Here is a 22,313-nt window from a genome sequence, read left to right on the forward strand (position 1 = left end):
GGCTGGGCTCTCAATATGGTGCCTTGCTGTAGCTGGTTAGGGGGTTAGGGGATGTGTGGGACCCAGCATGAGCTCCCTGTATGGAGCAAGGTCTTCATGTGATCTCCAGGCAGCTCCCTGTCTTAGTCTCAGGGTCTGCTAGGGTTTAGGGGCTTTCTGGTAGCTAGGATACAGGAGTCCAAGGTGGGAATGTGGACTGCTAGCCGTCACTCACTTACCTTTCTTTTCGCTGGAGAGATAGCCTCTCCAGGATTCCAGCCAACCCATGCTTTGATTCCCTCTTCTTCCTTGCTTTAGGTGTTTCCTCTTACTTCTCTGTTGAATTCTAGTGTTAGGTAATCTATTTGAAATGTGATTATCTACTTGCTATTTTGGTTCTTTTTTGTCGAGGAGGTGAGTGCCAGATGCCTATAGTTAGCCATCTTGAAGCCCCTCCCACTGAGGAAATATGTCTTTATATGACCACAAATACTTCATGGCCATGGTCCTTAGGTCCTTAATTTTTCTTTGCATCGGAAATCTGTATGAAAATCTTGTGGATGCTGGAGATGATGCTGGAGACTTTCCTTGGAACAAAGTTCCTGTGCACACACACAGATCTTTCAGCGACTCTTAGATCTCTGTAAAACAATCCAAGGAGCCCAGGTTCATTGGATCTTTATTTTTAAAAATGGTAATGAATTCATCTCTGACCTCTTAAATGTTATATTTAAATTTTTAAAAATCTACAAATGGTAAAATGGAAGAATATGACCAAGGGAGAACAGATTATGGAATCTCAGGAGCATTAACTTAGCATTTTCCTTTTTTTTTTTTTTTTTCACAAATGTAATTGTTAATCCTCAGGAAGACACATCCTCTCCTTTTCCCCTAGCCTTATATTGTATAATTTACCCTGAACCGTGGAATGGATCCAGAAAACTAATACAATGAATGTTTTCTGGATGTCTTTATTTTGTACATGCATTTTCAATGTTCTTCGCTGTTACATAGAAAAGGAAGGCATGTATATTATACATATTTCAGATGAAAAACAATCTAATTGGAAATATTCTGAGTGACTGGTAGTTGCAAATAAAGGATGAAGTATTTTATTCGTTGAGAAATAAATGAATACATACTATGCAGCATATCTCATTTATTGGTAGGAAAACAAAGTGCACAAAAATCTTAAGTTATAAAATTATTGCAAGACAAATATAAACTGCCTGAAAACAATGCCCTTTGAAAGGAGTGGTTATATACATTGAACACATAAGAAAAACAAAACAAAATGAAAACCCAAAACCAAGCAAAAACAAAACTCAAGACCAAAATGCGATAGTCTGTTATATATGGGAACAGGAACAGGCTATGTTCTTATGTTTGTTACTTGGCAATTTATTGTTAGTGACTTAGAATTTGGAAGATTTCATTCTACTGATATTACATTGCAAATAGTGAATGATTCCACAAACCGGTGCTAGTTATTAGTATTATTTTTGAATTCCTCAGTGTTATTTACAACATTGTTTGGTGTCCTGTGTAGCATCTTTTTTTCCCTTAGGGTTAGAGGGGAAGGGTATTTACGAGTAGAGGAGGACAAGGAAATACAGAAAATTAACATAGTCACCAACAACTCAGTTTTCTATGTGTGTATTAAAAATTACTGCTTTACATGTTGCTGAAACTAAGTATCTTAAAATGATTAGATGTCATTTCTCAGGGATTCTGAAATGAGCAACAAAGAAAAATTTACAAGGCAGGCTATTCCTCAACCAAGGACTTCCTGTTAGATTTTCAAATTATCTGATAATTTTGTCAGTAATTCTTATTAACTGTGTAAAGTTCCGATTTCCTCATGTGTTATGCCTTCAGAGAAAAAGCAGTCCTGGTGCCTTAGACTTTTGTGTCTCCATTGAAAGCAGTGAAGTCACTAGTTAATTAACCTTACTGCTCTCTTTCAGATCCCCATTTCTGCACTTGTCTCATTTGTGGAGGCCCTGGAAGTGGGATACAGCAAGCACAAAAATCCTTACCATAACTTAATGCATGCTGCCGATGTTACACAGACAGTGCATTACCTCCTCTATAAGACAGGAGTGGCGGTAAGTAGGGATAGGAACTCTTAGGTTCCCCAAAAGATGTAAGGATGAGTTTTTAATGGTGACTGTTCCAATTCTGATGAGGTGGAGGCCACGAGTCGTGCATTGTTTTATGGACTTCCTGTTTCCCAGGAGTAATCTAACCAATATGGAAAGTCTTGGAGTTCCCCGTTGCCTCTGAAATTTTCTCCATCCTGAGCCTGATGAGATAAATACCTAGCAGTGATTTGCATCTTCACTGGGTTATAACCAATTTAAATATAAAGACTACAACTAAATACTTATTTCTAGACATGGAGAGTGGTACTATTAACCTTTTGCTATGGTCAGTAACAATGATATTCATGTATACTGAAATCGTATTCAATGTACGTGGCAACCATGTTACGCAAAGTTAGCTTTTGATTTAAACCACTAGGTCTTTTTCACAGGGACTATAGTTATTCACATCCTATTTGTATGCCTTTGATTATTTTAACCTAATAGTAAATCTTTACTTCTAACCATTTGAAATGTTTCTTGCTTCTTTTGGCCCAACATTTTAGCTCTTTAGATGTTTTTGGTTTTGCTTTAATCAATTTTTTTAAGAGATGGAAATCTCAGTCTTATCACCCAGGCTGGAGTGCAATGGTGAGATCATAGCTCACTGCAGCCTCAAACTTCTGGGCTCAAGTGGTCCTGCTATCACAGGCTGCTGAGTAGCTGGGACTATAGGCGTGCACCATCTTCAGTTGTTTTTGAATCTGTGTTCTGTGTTTACTGACCTGCTCAACTTGGTTGTCTTTGCTTTTTTTTTTTCCTTGATGTAAGCCATTCATTTAAAAAGATATAGCCATTAAAGGCAAAAACGGGTCTGTATGACTTTTTACTTTGAAATCTCCTTTAGAATTGACATTAAGATAGACATACTTTGGGTATAGTTATCAATTAGCCCATAAACCCAGGGCACATTTGTTATCTTTTCCTCCAGTGCCTGTTGAAAGACTTGGCCTAATATCTCACTGAATTAAAAATGGAATATGTGGGAGGATTGTGGGCTTTGGAGCTAGATACAGTGGCTATAAATCCCTGCTTAATTGCTTACTAGATATTGTGACCTATGATAAATTACTTAGTCTCTGAGTGAAGACTTCCTCATTTTTTTAAAATGGTGAAAAATATTCCACTTTGTAGAAGTGCTCTGATGGTTAGGAATAAAGTATCAAAAACATTAAGTACTCTGCCTCATAAAGGAAGCTCAACAATTAGGCATTATTGTTAAAACATTGCAGAATTTTCCTAAAACCTATGATCATTTTTTCAGTTCTTCCTTATTATAAAGCTGATTTCTTAAAAATAGTATTTAAAACACTCTTTAAAGTTATAACAAGATTATAAAGGGAACATTTTTAACTCAATAAAAGATTTTTACCAAACATTTAGAGCAAGCATCATATTGAATGATGGTTCCATGAATACATGGAGCAAGACAGGAATACCCACAGTAATACTCCTACTTGGCATTTCTCTAGAAGTCTCAGCCTCAAGAATGCAGTATGCAATATATCTTCAAAAGTTGAAGATACATTCTGTGAAATAATGTGATCATCTCCTTTAGAAAATAAAATAAAGCCCTTTTAGATCAAATAAAATACCTCGATAGGTCTAGATAAAAGAGCTCTCCTATGCACTGGAAATTAACGAGTGTAATAGAAAAATGTACATTCCCAACAGTTTTTAAAAAGTATATAAATCACCTATAAGAGCCTCAAAAACAATAAAAAGGAAACTGTAAAACTAAATCAAAGGGCACAAAAATGATCTTTAAATAAACGGAAAAGGCATCATGTTTTTAACGTGAGTGAAACCTCAGTACTATATAGATGTCAATTTCCCTCAAAGTAATCTATAAATTCAAAGCAATACTATTCAAAGTTTCAAGGATTTTAATATGAAACATGATAATCTGAATCTGAAATTCATGTAAAATAGGTATTTCACAACCTTAGAAAAGAAAATTTTGTAAAAGAACAATCTAACGGGGAATAGTTCTTACTCTCTTAGATATTACAATATCTACTGAAGCTGAGCATGTGCTGTTTGTGAAAAAATAGGCAAATATGTCAATACAATTGATTAGAGTTTTAAAAAAAATAAACCCAAATGTTTATTGAGAACTTATATGCTGGGTCCTTTATTATGGGATGCTATAGACTGAATGTTTGTGTTCTCCCAAATTCCTCTGTTGAAATCCTAACTTCCAATGTAATGGTATTAGGTAGTGGGGCCTAGGGGAGGTGACTAGATCTTGAGCATGGAGCTGTCTTGAATGGGATTAGTGCCTTTATAAAAATGAGTTCCCTTCCCTCTTCTGCCATGTGAGGACACAGTCATCTATAAATCCAGAAGGAGGCCCTCACCAGATGCCAAATCTACCAGTGCCTTGATCTTAAGCTTCCTAGCCTCCAGAACTGTGAGAAATAAATTTCTGTTGTTTATAAGTCACCCGGCCTATGGCATTCAGTATCTTAAGCTTCCTAGCCTCCAGAACTGTGAGAAATAAATTTCTGTTGTTTATAAGTCACCCAGCCTATAGCACTCAGTTACAGCTACCCAAATGGACTAAGATAATGGACAAGTTAAGAGGATATCAGTACTCTTGTAGAGCTTAACATTCTGGTGTTACAGATAGAAGAGACCAATGGGAAGCAATCAAGAAAATGTTATTAATACTCTGTAGAGAATTAAAATAGAGGACCTACCCAGGGAAAGCTGAATGTTTTATTAGATAGTCAGGAAAGGACTCTCTCTGGAGATAGTATTTAAGCTGAGATAATTGTGTTTTTTGGCTTCAGCCATGCTAAGACTGAAAGAAGAGTGTGACCACAGAGTTAGTGCAGGGTTTTAGTACAAAAGTCCTGTGAGAGAATAACTTTGCTACACTCAAGGAGCAGAAGTAAGGCAAGCCTGGTGGGAACAGCACATGATGGGGACAGGGGTGCATTATGAGGCTGAGGAAGAAGCAGGAGCTAGATCAGGTCTGGCTTTACAGGCCACATTAATGAGTTCCAATTTTATCCTAAGTGCAGTCAGTAAGAAACCACTACAGAGTTTTAGACAGGGGAGTGATGTGACCTTATAAAGATTCAAAAAGGATTACTGTGGTGAATGGATTTTAAGGCAGCCTGCTAGGAAAATTCTGCAGAAGTCTAGTGAAGAGATGCTGATAGTTTGAACTAGGAAGGATGCTGCTGGGATGGAGTGAAGAAAATGCTGTTTCTGAGACAGAGTTAAAAGGACAACTGTGGTGAATAGGATTTGGAACATTAAAGAGGGGAATCGAGAATACATCTTAGATTCTTGGTTTGATAAACAGTTGACAAGAATGCCTGGTGGCAAACCAAGTTTTGGAGGAAAGGGGATCAAGAATTCTGATTTAGACACGTAGAGTTTTAAGATCCCTAGTAGACATCCACTTACAGAGGCCAAGCAGAAAGAAAAAGGGTGCTAGAGTTCCAGGGGAGGTCAGGGATAAACATGTAGATTAGGTAGTCTTGGGCATATCAATAGTATAAGAAGACATGGAACTAGATGAGATTATCTAAAGAGAGAGTGAATAGATAGTTAGAAGGGGCTCTGAAGTGAGTCCTGGAACACTCCAAAGATCAAAATGAAGGCAAAGAATTAGAGCCAACAATAGAAACTAAAAAAGAGTGACCAGTGACATGGAGTATAAACCAAGGGAGTTTGGGGCCATGGAAGCCATGCAAAGAGAATGCTTCAAGAAGAGAGTAGTGCATTGCATGGGACATGCTGATGGTCAAGTAGGATAAGGACAGAGAAATGACCATTCACTCTGGCAACATGGAAGTTGTTGTTGACCTTGACATGAGTTGTCTCAGTGGTTTGGTGAGAATGGAACACTGACTAGAGTATAATAAAGAAAAAATTGCAGGTGAGAACATGAAGACATGACTACAGACAACTTTATAGGGAAAATCACCCAGTTTAAAAAATGTTTTGGCTACAGTTATTTATTTAGAAAAAACAGAATGCTTTCATTCTACTTCGAGTCGTTCACCCCCAAAAAATCTGACAAATGCATTAAAGATGTAAATACAAAAGTAAAAATTTGATCATATTAGAAGAAAAAATAAGAATATGTTTATAGCCTTGAAAAAAGACATTCTTTTTAAAATTAAGCTTTTAAACACAAGAGTTATACAACAAAATATTGATTAATTTGAATACATTAAAGTTAAAAACTTTTGTAGTATAAAAAGCATCATAAACAAATTAATGAAGTAAGCATTTGGAGAAAATACATAGAGAACATAGATTAAGATCCAGATTGTATAAATGAATCAGGAAAATGACACAAATTCAGTCAAACAATATGAACAGGCAATTAACAGAAAAGGTAATGCATTTAATCAATAAAAGAAATATGAAAAGATGCACCATTCATTAGTATCCAAGGATATATAAACTTATACAATTTTAATCCATTATATACATATGGATAAAAATGTTGAAAGTTTGATAATATCAACTGTTGGTTAGGATGTAGAGCAGGGTTTCTCAACCTCAGCATTATTGACCTTTGGGGCCAGATAATTCTTTGTCGCTTTTCTGTGCATTGTAGTGTAGTAGTACGCCTGACCTGTAGTCACGAGATGCCAGTAGCACTACTCCCCACTCCAGTTATGACAACCAATAATGTCTCCAGACCTTGCCACATAAACCACTGGTTGGAGGGGCAATTGTCCCAGGTTGAGAACCACTGATTGAGAAGAAATTATATTCTCATATACTTCTCATCTGAGGGTAAATTGGTATAGTCATATAAGAAAACAATTTTGCAGTGATTGCTATAAGGAAAAATATACATACCAATGCTCCAGCACTTCCAAGTGTACCCAGGGAGGCCTATACAATCAGATTCATTGTAGCGATGTTTGCCAGTGAACAATTACAGAGTATATACCTATCAATAGGGAGTTAGAACTCTGGGATACCGTAGATTTCTATGACTAAAATCACGGAGGCCTATACAGTCAGATTCATCGTAGCAATGTTTGCCGTAGTGAACAATTACAGAGTGTATACCTATCAATAGGGAGTTAGAACTCTGGAATACTGTAGATTTCTATGACTAAAATTCAAGATGTATTATTAAATTTAAAAAGTTGTAGAAAAATATGTTCTACATGATGTATATTATTAAACAAAGCACATGTATATACACATAGATATATATGAAAGTATACTGAAAAACATCTAAAAAGATAAACAATAAATTGAAGATAGTCGTTACCTCTGGGGAGATTCTCATCCTGGAGTAATGGCCAAAGGGAACTTTATATCTGTACTGTTTGAAGTTTTTGTTTGTTAACACTAGTGGGTCATCCCAGTAGTGGGATCATCTTATGGACCCTTATTGGGTCATCCTATCACTTAAACAGTTAAAAATTGTTTAAATTTTATTTGTAAAATTACTTCTCTATGAGACCATTACTTAGGTAAAGTGAGCTGTGAACATTTTAGGATATTGGATATAACATTACAGGATATTGTAACATTATATTATATCATATATCCTATAATATAATATAACTTTATATTATTTACATTATTAAAGTTATATTATAGGATATATAATATATTCTATATTATAATATAGGATATTATAGGATATTGTACCATTACTGTACATTGTACATTATTGTACCATTGGCTATATATATAGCTAATATCCTATTTTATTGAAACAAATAGGATAAATAAGTCTATAATACTGGGATTTATTGAAACAAACAGGATAAATAAGTCTCTAATACTATGATCCTGACTCTCTCTCTCTCTCTCTCTCTCTCTATATATATATATATATAGTCTATATATATAGTCTATATATATAGTCTATATGTAGTCAATAAATCATAAATATATATATAGTCAATAGTCAGTATACATATAGTCTCTCTCTATATATATAGTCAATAAATTATATATTATTATAGTTTCCCTAGGTCATTATATATTTATTATAAGAAAATCTTAATAGTTCATTATTGGGTTATTCTATCACTTAAACAGTTAAAATTTTTTTTCACTACTGTAAATGATACTCTGGTTAGCCTCCTTGCATAGCAATATTTTCCCACTAAAGTTTCATATGTGTGTGTTTGTTTTTACTTTTTATTGTTAATACTAGTAAATTAAACATTTTCCTTATGTATTAACCACTTTTATTTTCTTTGGTTATGACATCTCCATTCCTGAGAACTTAATATTTTGCTGAGAAAATGTTTGAATTTCTCAATATTCTTAATAAAAATGCTTACCTAATGCCTAGCATGCAGTAGAATATTAGTAAATGATAGTTATTATTATTACTAAACATAAGTAATCATGACTAACAACACTCATCATATATGTGAAATATTTCAAAACTTGTGATTGCCTTTTAATTGTATGACCTTACATATAGACTTTCTTAAAAATAACATAAGGTAAAATACTAGTGGGAGAATGCATCTTCTTCACTCCTAAGGTTTTCATTTATTTGGAGTGTTTTCCTTAGGGTAGCCTATATTTTGCTACAGGATCAAACAATCCCCAAATCTCAATGGTTTAGAAATAACATCTGCTTTTTTTCACTTCCCGTAACAGTGAGTTAAAGAATCTGCCTGTGTCATTCTCACTCCAAGGGCCTAGGTTTTCTAAACAGCCACCCTCCTGAGTGTTGTCAGGCATTACGGTAGAGAGAAAGGAGCTCTGGTCTTCCTATATCTGTATTTAAATTCTATGGCTCAGAAACTCTGCTCATCACTTCTGCTCACAACTCGCTGGCCAAAATGACTCACACAGTCCCTCCCAACCATAAAGGGGCCAGAAAGTCTAATCCTACTATGTGCTTGGAAAGAAGAAAGCCAAACACTCTCTGTTATTTATTTATTTCTCCCTGTCTGTTTTCTCTTCTGTCTGCTTCTAGCACTTCTCTTAGACCTTCTGAATCCATCTTCATACCTCTTAGCTTCTCCCATGTTTTCCCGTCTTTCAGTATTTTAATGATACCTCCTGAGTGATGTCCTCAACTCTTTCTTCCACATTATCAGTTTGGCCTTCTGATATGTCCTTCTAGTTATTCAATCTGTTTGTTTAATATTTTTAGTTAGCAATATTTTTAATTTCAGGAACTCCTCTTTTTTTGCCCTTTGAATGTGCTATTGTCTTAGCGACCTTACATATTTATGAATGTACCTACACGTTTTGAAAACTTCTTTTAAAAGTCTTTTTAAAAATAGAATTATCTCTTTTAACTCATGGGGAATATGCTATTTGTTTATGAGAATCTTCTTACACTATTTTCTTTTTTCCCTCAAACTGTCTAGTGAAGTTTGGTTATTGGAACATATTTGTAAGTGAATGTCCAAGTGGGTTAGATGGGTCAGGGGTGTGGGCATCCTCTGTATTTGTGTGGTCTGTCCAAAGAGACTTCTAGGGAGGGCATGGCAGCTCTTCATCAGCAACAGCCTTCTCAATGTCCTTCCCACCTCTTTGACTGTAGCTGTTGTCCTTATGCTTGTAAAATGGCTGATGTACCTTTGCAAATCCAGGTAAGAAGATAAGGCAGAATACAAAGCACAGAAGTTGGAAACCAAATAAATCTGCCCACTTTTAAAGAGCTATCCAGAAATCCGAACCAGCCACTTTCACTTCTGTTTTATTGGCCAGAACTGTGTCTCATGGCTACTGCAATATATAGGGAAGTCTGACACACTGCCATCTCAAACAAAATCAGAGACATTGTTAGTAAGGAAAAAAAGGACAGTTGGGCAATCAAAAGTGATTCCCATTACAAGTGATATTATTCTTATTTTAAAGAAGATAAATCTCTAATTCATAGAAATTAAAATTATGCTATTATAAAGTAGCTGTATAGGCTAAATTGTATTTCTCATCGATTCATATATTGACGTCCTAGTCCCCAGGACCTCGGAATGGGACTGTATTTGGAGAGATGGCCTTTGAAGAGGTATTAAGGTAAAATGAAGTCGTATGGATGGGCTGTAATCCATTATGACTGGTGTTCTTAGAGAAAGAGGAGATTAGAACACAGACATGCACTTGCAGGGAGAAGAGTCCATTGTGAGGATACAGAGAGAATATAGCTATCTGCAAGGCAAGGAGAGAGGTCTCAGGAGAAAACAGTCCTGCTGACACCTTGATTTTAGACTTTTCTCCTCCAGAAATGTGAGAAAATAAATTTCTGTTGTTTAAGCCACCCAGCCCGTGTTATTTTGTTATGGCAGTCCGAGCAACTGAGTACAGTACGGGAGCCAGAATTTGGTCCGAGCTCTGACTTCAGAGGCCATGCATTTAAATATTAGGCATGCTTCTACAATATGCCTTTGGCAAAACAAATAAAAAAAAAAAAAAAAAACCTCTTACATTCTTACACCTCAGTATCCTCATGTGCACTTACTTCCAGGTATTGTGATGAGGATGAAAATGGATGCAAAAATGCACTTTGAACTCATCTATTCAACACACCTATTGTGCAGAGTATACTCTGGGGACATAAAAGTGAATCATGCACAGCTTCTTTAGCTCTCACCAAAAACACCCAGCATTTATGCCAATACAAGTTATCATTAACATAAATGTTGTATCATAGCAGTGATCATGATTTACTGCATGCTATTCTTAAATGAGCTCATTTTCCATTTGCCGTTGAATTTCCATGATCAATTCAGGCCATATTTAGAATGATTCTTAAATATGGAAACTATTTCCTACCTACTCTGTCTTTGAAATGCAGCTCAAAACAAACTTCTTTCATTGTGAGCTTACAAAAACAGTGGGGAGCATTCTGATGAATGGAGAACATACTGTTACTCTAACCTTTCATTACAAACCAAGAGGGAGAAAATGCTTTAAATCATTTCAGTGTTATAAATTGTAAGACACATAGAGAATCAAAACAACCCATTGATAAATTGGTGTCTGGGCTTCAACATCAACAGTAATACTTTGTAAATATAAAACATTGTAATCTGTTTGTATTACTCATTATTGTTTAACTTAAGTGCCTAGAAGATACTTGGATCCTTTCAGAATTATTTTGCTCATTTCCAAGAGAAAATCCTTAGACAGAAATAAACTGAAGAGCTATCTATTGGTTGAATAGATGTTCATTAGACTCTAAGATCTAGTGTACTTTTAATTTAGGTGAAAAGATTTCAAACTCCAAAACTATCCGTTGGCCATTTTCCTTGCTTATGTCAAGCAAGGTGCCAGTAATTTTCTCTGTCTTTTTTTTTTTTTTTTTTTTTTTCAGAAAGGAGAAGCTGTGTATCTTGTTTTTATTTATTTTTTATTTTTTTGGTCATTTATGACATTACCATAATTAATACAGGAAAGACTAAGGATATCAAAATTACATTTTGTTTGAAGAGTACCAAATAATTTTATTAGGGTTGTAATTGGTAGACATTTGGCTCCTGCGACCTTTGTTCTCTGGTGTCACATGTGTTTATTAATACGTTACATTGGATTATAGAAGGGATTTTGCAGATGCAATTAAGATTAACAATCAGAAGAACTTAAATAGGGAGATTAGCCTGGATTTTCCAGGTGGGCCCAATGTAATCACATAAGTTCATCAAAGTCAAGGAGATATGGCGAAAGTCAGAGGTTTGAAGTGTGAGAAGGACCCAACAGTCATTGCCAGCTTGACGGTGAAGGGGGAAACTGTGGAAAATGTTAGAAGGAAATGAATTCGGCCAATGCCCTGAATACTCTTGGGAGCAGATTTTCCCCCAGAGCCACTAGAAAGGAAACTTTTCCAAACCTTGATGTCAGCCTTGGGATACCCTGACCAGAGAACCCATCCACACTGGGCTGGGCTTCTGACTGGCAGAACTGTGTGCCAATAAACGGAAGTGGTTTTTTTTGTTTTGTTTTGTTTTGTTTTTTTTTTTAGACAGAGGGAGTCTCGCTCTGTCACCCAGGCTGGAGTGCAGTGGTGCAGTCTCAGCTCACTGCAACCTCCGCCTCCTGGGTTCAAGTGATTCTCCTGCCTCAGCCTCCTGAGTAGCTGGGATTACAGGCACCTGCCAGCACACCTTGCTGATTTTTGTATTTTTACTAGAGGCGGGGTTTCACCATGTTGGCCAGTCTGGTCTCGAACTCCTGACCTCAGGTGATCCACCTGCCTCGGCCTCCCAAAGTGCTGGGATTATAAGCGTGAGCCACTGCGCCAGGCCCAGAAGTGTTCTTTAAGCCTCCAAGACTGAGCATTTGTTAAGGTAGCATGGAAAACTAACAGATTACTAAAGAAACTCTATCATTCACATAGAAAAGTCACAACTTGCTAGTAGTATCTCCTCTAACAATGAAAAATTGGCCATGTCCTTTCCCTTCAGGTTTCCTCTGCTCTGTTGTACCCCATGTCTCCTCATCTGCCGCTATATTCAGGAACAAGTGGCTTGCTTTCTTGAGTCATACACAGCAAAACTCAAGGTCCCCTATTACCAGTTGTCAAAGCATCCTTTCAAATGAATTAGTTGTGACACTCATATTTTGTAGATAGGAAAATACTGATAGCATCTGTGACTTGTACCTTGCCACCAATTGGTAATTCTGGAATAAAATACCAGTGGAACTTTAATTTCTGACTTCTTATGGGTTGACACAAAACCTTCTGGGTTCACAGTAGTTAATTTGGAAGAGGCAAGGAAATCTGAGGTATATTAAAATAGGAAGCTCAATTTCCTCCAAAACAGCTTCTCCCACTTTCTCTGTTTCTGTTAGTGATGCTATCTAATATCACCTGAGGGGTTAATTAGCCACTCAGTGAGGCTAGGAGTGTTGAGGTCATCTAACATACTGTTCTGCTTGACTGCAACCTCATCTGGTCCTCCCACCACTTCTAAAATTCAGATAATTGCTAAGTCATATGGCTTCTACCTCCACACTGTCTGTACATCCTATATGAACTTTTCAATCTAAAAATACTGCTTTTAGCCAGGCACAGTGGCTCATGCCTATAATCCCAGAATTTTGGGAGGCCCAGATGGGTGGACTGCTTGAGCTCAGAAGTTAGAGACCAGCCTGGGCAACATGGTGAGACTCCCATCTCTACTAAAAATACAAAAAAAAAAAAAAAGCTGGGCATGGCAGTGGGTGCCTATGGTCCCAGCCCTTACTTGGGAGGTTGAGGTGGGAGGGTTGCTTGAGCCCTGGGGGCAGAGGTTGCAGTGAGCCAAGATTGCACCACCATACTCCAGCCCGGGCAACAGAGTGAGACCCTGTTTAAAACAAACAAACAAACAAAAAACAAAAACAAAAAAACCCTGCTTTTATATCTCCCTTCTCTCCTCCTGTCCAAATATCCTTCCTGAAGTGGGGAGCTGATGGCATGACTCTCTTGCGTGTAAACTTCACTGCCTGCTGAATCTGGTTTACATTCCTCACTCACTGTGTTTTCTAATGCCTGACCTCATAGGGCCTCAATCAGCCTTCACTTCTGCTCCAGTCAAGGGCATCATTTTCTTACCTGAGGTGAACATGCTTTTGCTGCTGGGACTTGCTCATTTAGTTCATTCTTCTGAAAATGCCCACCTTCATTTCTTTCTCTGTCAAATTTTCAAGGCCCATCTTAAACATCTGTCCTCTGTGAAACTGTTTCTCCCAGATACCACTTTTCTTTCTTCTTGTCCCCAAAGCAGCATAACTGATTCTAAGCATGCATGGTGTTTGTTGAAAAACTAAGGTATTAAAATGAGTTTTAAAGACAATGGTTTTGTTTTTTATTGTTGTTGTTGTTGAATGCCTGTTTAATCATTCATTGTTTTTGGTTTAATAGAAGTAGGTTATACCTAAGATAGGATTTTGTTCAATTATTTGGGTAAGGAGGGAAGCATCAGTGATGGTTGTAATGTGAGAACTGTAATTATACTGTTACTTAGATGCTTTCTGCTGCCTGGGCTGATGTTCTGTGACTAGGATTCGTTTAGATGTTACACTGTCTCCCATTCATAATCTTATTTTAAAATGTGAAATTAACTTTACATGACCTGAGAATAAGAGATATATGTGGGAGAGGAGGTAGAGGGAACCAGGGACAGATGGGTGGGGACAAAATATTGGGGAAGAAAAGAAAGACAATGCCAAAATGGAAAAAAAAAAAACTACATATGTAATATATGTATGGATAATATCAAGAAAAATGTGCAATATAAATTTATGCCTATGTAATTTTATGCAAAATTGAATAAACACGTGAACAATGATCCAAAGAAAATACAATGTAAGATTATGAGTGAGAATTCTGCAGGCGTGGTGTGTGGCTTGTCACAGGACTGGCTGTGTGACCTTGGAGTGAGTCCTGCACCTCCCCCTGGCTTGTTTCCTTATCTGTCAAGTGGGGATAACAACAGTACCTATGATTACAGAGCTGTGAGAGTTACATAGGTTTCTATATAAAAGCACCTAGCATAGTGCCTGCCACATGGTGGGCCCCCGAGACAATGAAGAGGCTGATGAGGAGGCTCTTTGCTGCCTTTACAAGGGGTTTCGCAGCTTTGATTTTCTTGCAATCTTTCCTTATCTTGCCCATCTTTTTTTCATCTCATTTTGATGATTTTCATCTTAGCCTGTTTTCTCTTTGACTTTCCATTCCATGTACCTCAATTTGTATTTTCGAGGAATATTATTGAAGATTCCAGAAAGCTTCCTGACATTTCATGCTGGATTCTGTTAGGAATCATTTTCAAAAGTATAGTGGTTTCTTTTTTCATAAGTTATGTTTATGCTCATTTTTCCCCCAACTCTGAAGTATTTTTCTTAAGTTCTATGTCATTTGTTTATTTTCCCCTTACCAATTTTTAAAGAAGGCAATAATTCTCCAAAATTAGTAGTTAATTAAAAGATATAGCTTAAGTGGGAAATTAGAAACACTTAAATGTTCATTTTAACTCATTTTGCATTAACTTAAATCATATAAATCTATTTTATGCACTAATCTTTAATTCAGACCACAGGTCTTTTATGAGTTCACCAATTTGGATACTCACATTTGTCTTACATCAACCCTTCCCCTATCTAAGATTTCTAGTCTCATCTCTTTAAAGTTAAATGGGAACTTAAAGATGTGCGTGAAGCAAACTGAGTGCAGAAGCTCTCTAACTTTTCTATAAATGTTTTCTGCTCTTTCACAGTTGTCACACATATTTTGACAGCAGTTCTTTTAGTGTCTGTCCAAAGCATTAAACTTAGGTTCTACAGAAATAACAACGCCAATTTTGCGTCCATATTTTATTGGTTTGTGTCATATTTAATTACCTAATTATAATAACAAATATAATTTATTAAAATGTGGTTTAGAATAAACCATACTGAATCATGTAAGCATGAATTTAACTAGCAGCAAAAGTGAGCAAAGGATATGAGAAGGTGGCCTGAGTCAGCCATATTCTGTCGTGTGGGCATGGGGCAGGATGGTTTACAGAAGTGATAGGAAGTAAATCCACAGAGTCCATTAAATGGAAGTCAGTTAAGGAAGCTTGAAACACAGCAGTAGTTTTCAAACTCTGGTGTGCATCAGAACTATCTAGATGGCTTGGTAAAGCACAGATTGCTGGGCCACAACCTAGAGTTTCTGATCCAGTGGGATTGGGGTGGGGCTGAAGAATTTGCCAGCATTTCTAACAAGCTCCCAGCTGACACCATCTGCATGTCCAAGGAACACATTCTGTGAACCACTGACCCACAGCCAGTGTTGATGGTGTGGATGGGGAGAAGTCCTTTCAAACATCATCAGCATGCATAGTGCAGAAAGCCAAGTATTTTTCCATCTGTCTCTACCCACTTACTAGTGGATATCCTCCTATAATCAGACGTTAGGTTTTCTATTACTCTTCATTCTTGGTATTGCATTCAAATTACTAATTTTCTGTGTGTGTGTGTGTGTGTGTGTGTGTGTGTGTGTGTGTGTGTGTGTCTACCTAGGAACTTTATTTGGAAGTTGGGGGAGGATGAAATGAGGGCTTTTCAAGTCTTCAGATTCATTCTTTTTGATTTCTTGAAAAAGGTAAAACTACTAGTTAGCTTATTCAACCTTGCTGAACACATTGTTTTCAAATCACAAGTCTCCAAGTCTCTTCACAGGAAAATAACTTATTTCTGTCTCTCAGAAAACTTGTGTTTGGCAATAGCTTACCAGCTGCAGGGTAGAAAGGCAGCACTGTGGGTGTGTTGTCAGCAAGCTGAAGACTTGAGAAAGAAACACATTATCTGATTGCTGTGTAATCTCCTTTCAGAACTGGCTGACAGAGCTGGAGATCTTTGCTATAATCTTCTCAGCTGCCATCCACGACTACGAGCATACCGGAACCACCAACAATTTCCACATTCAGACTCGGTAAGGGTGTTTAAATGTTTGGAAGAGAGGCAAGAGGGGTCAGAGAGACAGTTTTAGAAATCAGAAAGGTGTCAGTCACCTTTCTTTTGCATAGGTTTCCTATTTTGAGTTTCTGAAACAATGAACCTGTAAATGAGAAATCAGTCTGGTCAGCTTCAATCAAGACTTAGAGTTTAAGAAGCCATGTGCTCCTAATTCTATTTTGTTCAGATCTCATATAGATATCCTTTTCTTCTCTATTCTAACGTTTGCTATTTGTTTATGTATGTTCTGTACATACTTTACCTACTTCTAACAGGAAATGGGGCAGTTTATGTAAAGGGCCAGATGACACATAAAGGAAATGAATAAGGACAGTGAGGATTAGAGTGATTTTGTTGACATTAACAACATTGACCAATCTTACCCTCTGATCTCTGGGATTCTGATGCGATCTCTTCTCATCCTCTCTGATTTCATATCTGCTCTGTTTAGTGCTTGCATCACTCCCTGGCACAGGGCCCCGGGAGTAAGGTTGTCTCCTGTAGGCTACCTTCACCGTGAGCAACCTGTGCATCCTTCCTAATGGACTGCACAGGTAAACACAAACCTCCTGTCGGAGATATTAAATATGGGTCCCAGTGCCCCACTCGGAACCTCCTGACCTGTAACAAATATTGTTAATTGATTTTGGTACTTTTTCTTACTAAACTGTGGGTTTATTCTGAGTATTCCTCTCAGCACAGAATTCCAGGCAATAGCACCAGTCAATTGTCGTTTTTACTTAGGATAAAACTTTCCTTGCCCTCTCCTAGCCTAAGAACTTGCCCTCTCTTAAGACAATGATGTGGAACTGGAGAGAATCTGACAGTAGAGTTAGTTCATTATCCTTGACATAGTAATCAAAAGGAGCTAGGGTATGGGGAAAGGTGGTAAGTCAAAGAGAAAGAATGTAGCAGGGAGGGATGAGAGTTTAACACCAAATAAATACTTGCTGATTTCACTTGAAAAAGCAGGTGCACACTCTAGATAGGTTTGTGTTCATTAAATCAATCTACATGTATTTAATGAACTCAAAACTTGATTACAGTGTACACAAAAGAAGACAATATTGTCTGATCTCTCTTCAGAAGGAGAATTTTAATTGAATGGAAGCAGGTAAAAGAACTTCAGCTACTTGCTTCAGTTCCACCTTCTTGCCTCCTCACCTAGTCTCAGCCGCAGAAAAGCAGCTTTTTGTGGTTGTGATCCAAGGGAACAGAATTCCCTTTAATACAGGGAATTCCATAGAATAGCACTGTTTAATGTATGTCTGTGGGTGGAACCTTTGCTCTGAGGACAGAGACCATGGTGAATAGCACCTGCCCAAAGAAGAGAGGTGGGTTGAACATATGTGGGTCTTGCCTGGAGACCAGGATCAAAACCAGTCCCAACACAGAGGAGAATGGCTTAATTACAGGAGTTGGAAAAGAGTGTCACAAAATATACATCAGTTGGTATCTAACTTACTCAACAGATGTAACAGCAGATCTTTCACCTCGGGATTTGAATGTTCTGTGTTATCTCCATAGGAGTGGGAAAATTCCAATGTGTTCAGTTAAGCTTGGTTTGGAATGAAATTTAAACATTGGCCCTGTTCAACATAACTCTATCCAAAGCATCTCAGCCTGTGTGATCCCTGTTCAGAAAACAAAGTCTGTGACCAGGCCCTTAATCCTTTGATGAATAAAATTTTAAGCCTAACCGTTTCAAGGTATGATAGATACAGCCCAAAGTTTGGCCAATGGCAGGCGGAAGTTATCTTGGGGAAGCACTGGCCCAACTATCAGAACATCTTGCCTTCATCCCAGCCCTGTCACTTGGCCACCAAAGGGCTCTAACAAGTTTTTTTAAGTCTCTGAAACTCAGCTTCCTTGGTGAGAAACAAATAATCTAAGCTTTCATTAAATTTAAGATCTTAAAATAGTATATGGTCCTGTGTTTAGTGACATTCAGCTATAGTATGATCTTTGAGATAGGGACTAAAAACTGACATTATAATCTTTATATTCTTTATTCTCAATTTTCCACATGTGGCTTTTGCATGGAAAAATTTTAAGATCAAGCCACTATCAGAGGCAGCTTACAGATAATACCCACCAGGTGATATGTGTTCTGAAAATTACAACTAAAATAAATAAACCAGTGCATTCATTGAATAAAATAAAAATAAAAATAAATGTCATTCCAGAAAATATAAAGAAGTTTGACATGACCCATATTTTTAAAAAAATACCTTTGCCACTAATATAGGTAATTGAGATCTGGTTGTAAAACAGTTTTGAGAGAGTTCTCAGGCTGGATGTCACATATTTCCTGCCCATACATGTACTAATAGTAAAATACCCTACATTCATCTATTGATGATTTGTAGTGTTAGTTGAGCTTTTGGTTCACATAATGGCATGGGGACAAAGATAATTTCTAAACATGGGAAAAAGTGGTCGTGCGTTCTAGCCTGTTAGAATTACCCAAGTAAATCGCAACTGTTTAACATTCTGAATTTTGCTTGGCTTTCTGTTCAGGTCTGATCCAGCTATTTTGTATAATGACAGATCTGTACTGGAGAATCACCATTTAAGTGCAGCTTATCGCCTTCTGCAAGATGACGAGGAAATGAATATTTTGATTAACCTCTCAAAGGATGACTGGAGGTAACGATGAGAAAAGAGAGAGATTTGGAGGCCAGGGAAGGAACTTTGAAGTTGGATGAAGTATGCTGTTTTTGAGAAAATAACACCTTGCTTAAAATGTTGATTCGTATTGCTTTCTCTCTCTTTCTTTGTCTCACTCTCACCCTCTCTTTGTGTATGTATGTATGTCTTATTTCTCTTTTTTCTTTATACAGATATTCAAATATTTATAAATAAAGGCTATGGAATGTTATGATTAAGTTCCAACTACTTTATTTTGCCATCTTTACATTGCCTTTTATTGATGAATTGGGAAGTGAAACCAGTTTGAGTCAAATAATTCAATATTGTCCTAAAAATTCTCAAAGAAGAAAGTTTGAAAAATCACTTCTAATAGTGTTCAACTGAGGACACTTTGGATATATTTGCTTTTTTTTTTTTTAACCTTAGGAAACTTGTGTTGCTTTTATCTGAATTCCTTAAATCTGAATTTTATCTTTTATTTAATAACATGTTTTTCACCCTATATTTGATTTGGACTTCTTATCAATGTTTTGACATTTTCTAAGGAAATTATTTGACACTTAAAAAAATTATGTACACTTAATTCTGTTGCATGAATGACAGACATTGTGTGTTTGGATTTAGGCACATACCTGTGTTTTGAATATGGACTCAGTCACTTACTAGCTGTATGACATTCGGGAAGTGACTCAATATCTTTACATCTTTAAAATTTTAATTTCTTGAAAATAGATAGTAACATTTATTCTGCAGTGGGATAGATTATGATAAATGACATAATTTTTAAATGCTTAGCACACTTTGTGTCATATATAGCAAGCTCTAAATTGTAGCTATAAATATAGGTTAAGGTACTTCAAACCCTGTAGGCAGAGATCATCTAAATCCTTACAAAATTCTGAATCCGTTGTGACTCAAATAGTCCTTATATTTTAATTAAATAATCAGCTGTTTATTGGGTATTTGTGTGCTCACCATCTTTCAAGGATTTAGAGAAATAAACTGTACTGAACAATAAATCTGAGAGACTGATTTTTATTAAGAGTGGCTAAGAGTTTCCATGTAGCTTTAGTTTATTAAAACAATGGGAATATTTGACTTAAATTTTATTGGAATATGCTAGACTCAGCCAGCATCTGAAAAATGCAGAGCAATTCAATTAATCATTGCACAACTTCAGGAAAAAAGTTATAATAAAAGGTTTGATTACAAAAATTTTCTCCAATTCTGTAGATTGCCTGTTTACTCTGATGATAGTTTCTTTTGCTGTGCAAAAGCTCTTTAGTTTAATTACGTCCCATGTGTCGATTTTGGCTTTTGTTGCCATTGCTTTTGGTGTTTTAGTCAAGAAGTCTTTGCCCATACCTATATCCTCAATGCTATTGCCTAGGTTTTCTTCTAGGGTTTTTATGGTTTTAGGTCTTACTTTAAGTCTTTAATCCATCTTGAGTTAATTTTTGTATAAGGTGTAAGGAAGGGGTCCAGTTTCAGTTTTTTGCATATGGCTAGTCAGTTTTCCCAACACCATTTATTATGTAGGGAATCCTTTCCCCATAGCTTGTTTTTGTCAGGCTTGTCAAAGATCAGATGGTTGTATATGTGTGCTATTATTTCTGAGGCCCCTGTTCTATTCCATTGATCTATATATCTGTTTTGGTACCAATACCATGCTGTTTTGGTTACAGTAGCCTTGTAGTATGGTTTGAAGTCAGGTAGCATGATACCTCCAGGTTTGTTCTTTTTCCTTAGAATTGTCATGGCTATATGGGCTCTTTTTGGTTCCATATGAAATTTAAAGTAGTTTTATCTAATTCTGTGAAGAAAGTCAATGGTAACTTGATGGGGATAGCATAGAAACAAAACATGGTGCTCTGGGCTATAACTATAGTGAAGTTGCCACCATATCAGGGTGTTCCAATACATAAGCTATTCCATGATTTTATTCTCTCTTTGAGATAGTATTTATGTTTCACTCTCTCTTCAAGATAGTAAAGCTGGTGCAGAATAAGAAACACAAATATACAAGGGTAGCACATACACAGATTTCACTAACCTATATTTTCAAGTGACTATTTTGGCCATTTTTTATACTAAATTCACCTGTGTTTTGCTAAATCACTAATTTTATAACTTTTTTTATCAGAGGCAACATTCAAATTATTCACAATGGTTCTTCGCAAATACCCACTTATAAGAATAAGAGCTAAAGATGAACACTAAGTATGCTTGCATTGATATATAGCAATGTATTCTAGTGTGAACCAAAATGTCTGGTTTATTCCAGGTGATTATGGGTTTAGACCCTGCCTGTGCCAGCCTCGCTACCCTAGTTGTAGATTGAAAGAATGAATGAGACTTATGATTAGAGTGGAAATACAAATTATATAGCTAAGTTTTTGACAAAATTGTAGCTAAGCACAAGTAGAAAATCTATAAGAAAAGTATGTATAGGCCAGGCACCATGGCCCACGCCTGTAATCCCAGCACTTTGGGAGGCCGAGGTGGGCAGATCACGAGGTCAGGAGATCGAGACCATCCTGGCTAACATGGTGAAACCCCACCTCTACTAAAAATACAAAAAATTAGCCAGGGATGGTGGCGGGCATCTGTAGTCCCAGCTACTCAGGAGGCTGAGGCAGGAGAATGGTGTGAACCTGGGAGGCGGAGCTTGCAGTGAGCCAAGATTGTGCCACAGCACTCCAGCCTGGGCGACAGAGTGAGACTCCGTCTCAGAAAAGTATGTATAACAGAAGTAGCATATGTATGTTTGGAAAATATGTTAAGAGGCAATTATGCAAGCTTTAGAACACTTTACTAGATTGTCAGGAAGCCAATATTATACACGATCTAAATATCTAAATAAGCCCTCACACAAATCCTTCAAAACCATGATATATCTGAATATGTGTGAAGCTGTTCTCTGCCATATTCAAACCTTTTATTATTATTATTATTTTGAGACAGTCTCACTCTGTCACCCAGACCGGAGTGCAGTGGTATGATCTCGGCTCACTGCAACCTTCGCTTCCCAGATTCAAGCAATTCTCCTGCCTCAGTCTCATGAGTAGCTGGGACTACAGGCACGCACCACCAGGCCTGGCTAATTTTTTTGTGTTTTTAATAGAGACAGGGTTTCACCATGTT

The 22,313-nt window shown here is 36.9% G+C and overlaps 1 protein-coding gene across 5 annotated transcripts in view; it reads left to right on the forward strand.

The window, feature by feature from the left end:
- Nucleotides 1–22,313, forward strand: part of PDE1C (phosphodiesterase 1C) — a 586,050-nt gene that overhangs the window by 462,803 nt on the left and 100,934 nt on the right. For all 5 annotated transcript variants that reach the window (XM_032758380.2, XM_058445830.1, XM_032758382.2 and 2 more), the window contains 3 exons: nt 1,947–2,087; nt 16,394–16,494; nt 19,038–19,166. In XM_032758380.2, the coding sequence (XP_032614271.1) occupies nt 1,947–2,087; nt 16,394–16,494; nt 19,038–19,166 (371 nt within the window). The remainder of the gene's footprint in view (nt 1–1,946; nt 2,088–16,393; nt 16,495–19,037; nt 19,167–22,313) is intronic.

The sequence above is a fragment of the Hylobates moloch genome, unplaced genomic scaffold (assembly GCF_009828535.3).
Source record: "Hylobates moloch isolate HMO894 unplaced genomic scaffold, HMol_V3 SCAFFOLD_1, whole genome shotgun sequence".
Classification (NCBI taxonomy): Eukaryota; Metazoa; Chordata; class Mammalia; order Primates; family Hylobatidae; genus Hylobates; species Hylobates moloch.